This window comes from Xiphophorus maculatus, chromosome 3 (assembly GCF_002775205.1).
Source record: "Xiphophorus maculatus strain JP 163 A chromosome 3, X_maculatus-5.0-male, whole genome shotgun sequence".
Classification (NCBI taxonomy): Eukaryota; Metazoa; Chordata; class Actinopteri; order Cyprinodontiformes; family Poeciliidae; genus Xiphophorus; species Xiphophorus maculatus.
This window is the reverse complement of record NC_036445.1, coordinates 10,896,601-10,904,422: the sequence shown is the minus strand read 5'-3', so window position 1 is coordinate 10,904,422 and position 7,822 is coordinate 10,896,601. Positions and strand designations below refer to the sequence as shown.

The window sequence follows — 7,822 nt, the reverse complement described above, 5'->3', positions numbered from 1 at the left end:
AAAAGTAGCTGGAAGCCTCATTCATCAAGAATAAAATGACTTTTAATTGCATAAATTGACTTAATTTGGTAGATAAATGTGTTTTTAATGAGATTTGGGGTGGAAGATCTGGGAGATGATGATCTAGTCTAAAATATGTACCGAAATAATGCAGAGTGCTTTCTGAAAGCGAATCTAAACCTCTGTGGGTGGAAACATTTCATCAGGGAAATAAAAGCAGCAGAATAAACATATCCCATCATACCTCAGTCTGGATTTAAATGAGTTACCACAAACAGCTGTCTTTTCAATCTATCTTTAATTTACAAAAGCAGTGCTGATCGCATTTTCCATTAATATGAACTCATCTCATCACACAGAGGAAATAGGTTGGACTGAAATCCACAGTGTGTTCTGCATCAAAAATTAACCCAGCATTCATTCCTCATCTCAGATCTGAATGACATTTCTTCACATCAGGGATCTGTACTTCCTGGAAGGTCAGTTTGTTTGTGGATCCACCCAGTCCCAAACGTGGACGGATCCGTCTGAAGCTGCAGACAGCAGCGTCCTCGGCCGCTCGGGATGCCAGACGTGGGTGGTGATGAAGATGGGGGCGGAGCCATCGCCGTGCTGCGAGGAAACCGAATGGCCGGCGTGCTGGAACAGCGGCGAGGCGTCCTGCGGCTCCGCCCTCCATCCAGCGGTGTCGTAAATCTGAACGAGTCCACTGAGTCCTGGAGAGGAGAGGGAGAACCTCAGATCAGACCCAATCTGGTTCTGCCCCAATGAAATGTTCTGGAGGCTTAGTGTAATTTAAGTGATGAGGGACACTCAAACAGATTCAATTAAACTTTTTCGTGATTGCGTGGCGAAGGGTTGCGATTTTTTCCCCCCTAAATGTTATTTTTGCCATGGCAGTCTTCCAAAAAGTTAAAGTTGCTGCACATAAGATTCCCAAAAGAGGTATTGTCATAGTTAATATTTAAAGTGCAAATAACATTTTCAAGCGCCATCTTGAAATAACACCGTTATTAAAGACAAAATCGTGAGTTGTCGAAATGCAAAAGAAGAATTCCATATTGGTAATTCAAGTTAACATCAACTGAATACATAGAACATATAAAAATGGTTTTTGCTTGTATGCAGGTTCACCTTTCAAAAAACGTGAAAGATGAAGTTAAATGAAAGGGAGGCGATTGGTCAAAAATCCACTGAGTTGGAGTGATGAGTCAGAAAAGAAGGGAGTCCAGAAAACATTAAGATGATTGGTCAGACTTGTGGAAAAGTTGCGATGACTGGAGAAAATGTATGAAAGATTGCTTTAATAATATGATTGCAACTTCCTGGAGGGACTGAGAAGTTAAAGGAATCGTATTCAAGGAGGCTCTAAAACCAGTAAAATGTCACAGCGTGCTGAAAAAAACCCCTCATCCATCCTGATAAAAGAAAAAATAGCTTGATGATGATGATGAATAATTATTTAACTTTCTCTCCCCTAGATTAAATTTGACTTTTTATGTCACAGTGACATTAGACATGCTACTAGATTACACAGCCACCTGCATCTGAAGGTTTTTTCAACCAATTTCAGTGAATAAATGATCCATCTCAGGTTATTGAAACTGCTTTTCAAGGCGACCAAATGTGTTAAAATAACAAAGAGGTAAAAATAAAAATGCTTACGCAACATTAGATTAAAATTAAAGTGTTTAGTCTTTTGTAGGAAAGTATTTTCTCCCTCTCAGGAAGCTGGGAAAAACTAAAGCTAGCGTCTGAGAATACATAAAAATTGAACAATTTTGGCCAAAATTAGCAGAAATTTACTGTATTTTTACTCAGAACTTTCTGATTCAGCTGGTAAATAATAGCTTTTACAGTGTGTGCATTAACCAACCTGACACTGAGAAGCAGCCGTCCAAGGCTGGAGCCCACGCCACTGTGACATCCTCCGGTTTCCTTGGCGACGTCTGGACGTCCAGCTGAGCCCGACACACGGCTCCTCCCATATTCCTGAGGTCTGAAACGACGGCCTGACCCGAGGAGGAGAGCCTGATGACCCTACACTGCGGCCCTGCAGAGGCATCTGTCCACCAGAGGGTGCATTCCCCCGGTGGAGGTGAAGCCTGAGGTGGAGCGGACGTCCGAGTGTCTGCGAGGTAAACGGTGCCGTCACAGCAGCTGGCGAGGAACGCCGTCTCACTCACAAACTTTAAGGAGCTCAGAGGTTCTGTCGAGTCGACCTCTGTTGGAAGACAAGAGCATCAAACCCTGAAACTGACATGACGTCCAGCTGCAGGTGGAGGTTCAGTGGTCTACCGAGTCTATAGAGAGTCTGTCCTGTGCCGAGCTGGGTCAGCTGGACGGCGCTGCTCTGAGCTCCATGAAGGACTTCAGGCGACGAGGAGAGTCGAGCTGCGATCCTGCTGCCGGTCTGAGAAACGCTCGTCCCCGGGAGACTTCCTGTTTTCCTGATCACATCTGGCACAGGAAGTCAGCAAACAGTACAGATGATTATTATTATAATCATGAATAATATTCTACATATAACTGGATATGAATTGGACCTGCCTCTCTTGGTTCTGCTTATATTATATTGATTGCTTTAAGGTGTTTTCACATCTGATAGTCCAGTAGACTTGGTTTGATTGGGAACCGAAAAGTTTCAGCTGTTGTTCTCTTTCACACTGCACTATCACACCAATCAAACCCTCTCAGCAACCCCTTCACCTCCTCGCCTGTGGGGGCGCTGCACCAAGAACTACTGAAGGGAATGACACAAAAACATCTGGAGAAAACATTGAAAGCAAAATGGTAAACAATGATGGAGTGGCGTCAGATTTTAGTAGTTGCAGGATTCCTCATCTTTGGCAAAAGACGACAAGCCATTTTGTCCTGCTAGTGCTAGACTTGCGTGTTGAATATTTTCATCTTTTCACAGCAACAAGAGACAAAGCTTTAATTCTGAATGCATGGAATGTTTTATGAATATTTTCCAATATGAAACTCACCATCAATGTCATGCTTTCAGGGCTGTAATTGACGTAGGTAATATTTCTATTAAAATTCTGTATTTCCCATGATTGGAATAAAATTCATAATCCTGCTGGGGATTTATTCACAAAGGTTTAATTTTTAACGTAAAAAGCAGCGCTCTCTTAACTGATGATCTGTAATATTTTGAGCAATTAAACTGCTCTATCTGGCGACATCTTGGCATTGAAACTACTAATAGTCAAGTTAGATTATTTTGAAGTCATGTTGTGTCAATGAGGAGTTTTAGAAAACTAAAACTCACCAGTGTCGTCTGCGCCGAGGTCCCACAGCTGCAGGTCGGAGTTCAGCCCATCATTGGTCACCGCACACCTGACAGAACGACAGTCTTCTAAATCATGTGATCATGATCTATTAAAAAACTAGATGGCAAAGAGGTTACCTTAAAATAAATCAGTTAACCACACGATCAGTTAAAACGAGCTGGTTAATTTCCATCTGCATGTTTGTTTTTCTCGTGACTCTCTCTCTTTCTCCCAAAGACTGTTTGGCTAAAGTCTTCAGTCTGGTGCTTTCGTCTCAAGTCGTTCCTTTTTTGAAGGACAATTCTGTTTAAAGAGACTGAATTATTGTTTTGTAAATTTATTTTGGATATTTAAAATGTCTTCTAGATCCAGTTTTAAATGTTCATTAGAAAATAAAGTCTATTAATCTTTGCGAGGGCAAACTTACATTATTATGCCATCATTATTATTATTATATTACATGAAAATGGCCCAAAAGAACAATTTTATCATTTTTCGCAATAATTTGTGGGACAATTATCATGCAGCAAAATTTATTATTGTGATAGGCCTACTGAGGAACTAGATTTGGGTTTTTTATCATAGATTACCAGACCTGGTATCAATCTGCGAGTGAAGAATCCATCCAAGTTTCACTTTTTGAACTGAATTACTGAAATAAACTCATATTCTAATTTATAGAAATGCGTCTAAATCTATATAAAAAAGTAAGCTTTAAATGTAAAAAGAAGGTTATAGGAGTGTATTTATCCCACCTTTGGAACATTTGTTATTTTATATTGTGCATTAAGCTGCTTAAATAAGAATTAATGGCTTTTCCTATTGTTTGACAGAAAGCCTTTGTACTCAGTTTAAATCTCTGTTTCTGTTTTAATTAGATTTCTACTTAATTATGACTTTCTTCCATAGAATTAATCAATTTACATTTTCCTCAAAGAAAATCCCAGAAGCTTTGAAACCGTCACACATCACAGAGCTAAAACGTCAGCAGGAAGAAGAGAGAAGTTTCAGCTCAGCATTTTTATGACCATGAAAGAGTCAGAACCGACCTGGTTCCTGGAATGTGTCTGAGGCAGCAAACTGGGCCTTCTGAGAAACCACCATGGACAACTTTGAAATCCCTCTCTGCACAGAGACCCTGAACACATCAGACCAAGAGGATGTTACCAATATCTGGAAAACTGCTTAGAAAAATCAAGCAAACACAATTCATGCACTGTTTTTTTTTTTACCTTCTTTTCATCGGCTAAAAGTTTCAGCGGCAAGCGGAGCTCCAAGATTTCATTTTTACCCGAGCTGTATCCAGCAACACAAACGGCTTAAAACACAGACGAGAAACTAATATGTGATTTACAGAAATATTCACACCTTTTGAACCATTAAAAAAAAAAAAACATTTTCACTTTAGTCATAAACTTGGTGTTTTTTGGGGGAATTTTTATAGACCAACAAAATATGTGAAGTGAAAGAAAGCAGATAACGTCCCTGGAACATTGTTTACAAATACAAATATGAAAAGTGACATAAATATCCTTTTCATTTCACCTCATAATATTTGTATGTCATGTTTCATCAACAGGATTTCATTAAAAGAGAACTTCTTCCATGGTGTGTCTCTTTTAATGTTCAGAAGTGAATATTTTTGCCACATTATTTAAATCCACTCACTCTTTCCAGACGTCCACTCGATGATCTGAGTGGGATGTTCCAGCTGGTACACATGAAGATCCTTATATCTGCAGGAACCAGAACAGACTAGAATAAAACAGGAAACCCAGCAGGACATTACTTCACATGACAGGAATACAGGTTGGTTCTGCTCTGCTGTTTTCATCTAAATATATTTTGAAGTGATTCTACTCTGGAGAACTTTTCATTTGATCTGGGTATGTTATTTTTAATGGAGATGGGCATTTATCACATCATTTTTCATTTATTGTGACACATTTCTAAGAGTTAGTATTTATTGTTGTTTCCACAAATTTCAACTATGTAAAAAAAAAAACAATTACGGTAATATCAGAAATTGTATTTATTCCACCGTTTATTCCAAAAGAGCATCAACAAAGATCAGTAAATTTAAAATATATGATTAAATGTAGTTACTATGTGCAGTTTAGTTATATAAATCACACTTTAAGTGGTGTTCTGAAGCTTATTTCAAATGGGAATGTTTTTCAAGAACAATATTTGTTTTTGTGGCGCTATGAATGTCGTGCATTCACCGTTTCATTTTATATTATTTCCGGGTGCATGAAGACACAAATAAAAGCTTATTAATGTGCTATGTGATCGTATAAGTGGAAGAAAACTATTTGGTTATAATTGTGCAAGGTGAAGCAGCTAAAGTTAAAATTGTAAACTCATCGATGCGCGTTGGTTTAAAATAAGCAAGCCGAATTTTAAATATATGTCTAATTGATACCTAGAGCAAATTGTTAACATTTTAAAACCACCTGAACTTACAAATGTGTAAATCTTAAATGTTTTAAGGGGATTTAGAAGAAGACATTCCATCGCTGGCAGCTGGAACAGATAAAAACCGACCGTTTGATGAAGAATAAAAGTTTTCTCACGATTTCAAAGACTCAATGAACCAGTCATCTAAAATATCATCGATCTCCACAGCCTCCGTCTCTCCCATCATCTCTTTAAAGTCGCTTCACTGCTGCTGCTCCACCAGTTCCCGCTCAGTTTCCGTAACGTTTTATCCAGACAGTGGCCGGAGAGCAACACCGCCACCTGCTGGTGTGGAGTTCTCACTGGTTTAGAATATGTTTGGAACCACAAAAAGTTTTTTTTTTTTGTTTGTTTTTTTTTAAATCATCTAATGTTTACATACAGGGAAAGAATAAATTTGCTTCAATGAGACATTAAATTTTTTTTAAAATGTTATCACAGCAAATTTGCAACCATAAGACTTTTATTTAATATAAAACATTTCATTCTTCGGGAAATTCTATGTATATATTAAATGATATCACCTAATGGTGATATCATTTAATATATCACCATATTAAATGACCATATTAATGCCACCTAATGCCTTAGGTGGCATTCGTTTTTATTACCTTTAAATAAACACAAACAGCTTATTTCTTGAGCACTCCTGGGGAAAGTTATTAGTGGATGGTTAATAGGTTTAAGGTAATTTCACTCTTAATTTTATTATGAGCAATACATTTTGGTTCAAAAACAAAACATTTCTTTATCCAGGGGAAAATGGGATCAGAAACAACACCATTTATTTCAAAACAAATATAAACCGTACTGTATCAGCTAATACCCGGTTAGCGATTTTCAAATCAAGTCCCAATAATTAAAGCTAATTTTAATACCTATATGTGTCTGTAATTTCTATTTGTTGCTGTCTTGACTTAATACCTCCACACATGTTTCTTATGTTTCATTTGAAGCCTGGCTTGTTTGTTTCACTAATCCAAATTACAGCACCGCCTGCTGTAAGTGTAAAGGACTATTCCTTAGAGAAAGTAAGAACAGTTACATAAAGCTGTTTCATCAGATGATACGTCTTTGTAAAGATGTTTCAATATTTTTATGATTTTAAAATTTCTAATACGGTCAAAAGTCAGAGAAAATTTTAATTCAAATTCAAAAATACTTTATTAATCCCAAAGGGAAATTAATTAACTTTAATAAAATTTTCATTGACCTGTAGGATGCTTTATGGTTCGTGTTGACCTGTGTTTCCACCATCTTGGAAAGAAGAAACCAGCCCAGAAATGTGAGCAGCAGGAGCTGACCTGCACTGTTATTTACTTTCATTCATGCATACTTTCCAGACTAACTGGTAGAATACATACTGAGCACTCTGATGGGGTCAGAGGTGACTGTTTGAGGTGACATTCCACAAAAACCATTTTTGTGGAATGCTGTGCAAAAGTATTTATCTCCTTAGAGATTTCTTTGGTTTTTGCTAATATTTTACACAATCTATTTTTAATGTCAGAAAATAATAAAGTGAGCAAATTATTATTATTATTATTATTATTTAAATTCTTTATTATGAGAGGGAGAAAACCTAATTTGTCATTTATCAGTTGGAACAGTGGCAGTTCTTGCATCATAAATGAAGCGCGGGCGGGAGCCCTTCTTTTTTTGCTGCCCACCGTCCAATTCATGTGATGTGAGAAAGTTAGATAAAAGTAAACTTTTTTACAGAACTAAATAAATGTTCTGCTGTTTTCAGAGACTAAAAGAGAAGCAGCAAAAATAATTAAAAAAAAACTAACTTAACGTTTTTGAGATGACATTTTCTATTATGATAGAACAAACATGGGAACCTGGAAGTTCTACTTGCTGCACAAGGCACAATTAGCTGATACTTAATTTCTGTTTAGTGAGTTTAATGAGAAAAGAGCCATCACAGATTCTAGAAATGGCAATAAAAGACCATTAATTAGTCAGTGATTCAGATAAGCTCAGAAAGAAACTATAGAATTGAAAACCTCCTGCAGCTGCAGACATGGAGAGATAAGCTTTAGTTTTCTACAATAAGGCAGGGAAAAATCAATATAAAGCAC

General features: G+C 37.3%; 1 protein-coding gene across 1 annotated transcript; it reads right to left on the bottom strand.

Moving 5' to 3' along the window:
- Positions 1–279: 279 nt before the first annotated feature.
- Positions 280–6,014, bottom strand: wdr73 (WD repeat domain 73). Its single transcript, XM_005801866.3, has 8 exons — positions 5,855–6,014; positions 4,947–5,014; positions 4,511–4,596; positions 4,328–4,416; positions 3,278–3,345; positions 2,299–2,460; positions 1,877–2,224; positions 280–716 (listed from the first exon to the last, which is right to left on the bottom strand). Exons 1-8 carry the CDS (start codon positions 5,923–5,925, stop codon positions 481–483), a joined length of 1,128 nt encoding a protein of 375 aa, XP_005801923.2. The 5' UTR covers positions 5,926–6,014; the 3' UTR covers positions 280–480.
- Between the last annotated feature and the right edge of the window lie 1,808 nt (positions 6,015–7,822).

Coding starts and splice junctions, on each gene's coding strand:
- wdr73 (XM_005801866.3), bottom strand. CDS start 5,925: ATGATGGGAGAGACGGAGGCTGTGGAGATCGATGATATTTTAGATGAC. Junction 4,417..4,510: donor TTTTAGCCGATGAAAAGAAG/GTAAAAAAAAAA, acceptor TGATGTGTTCAG/GGTCTCTGTGCAGAGAGGGA. Junction 3,346..4,327: donor AGACACATTCCAGGAACCAG/GTCGGTTCTGAC, acceptor TCGTTCTGTCAG/GTGTGCGGTGACCAATGATG.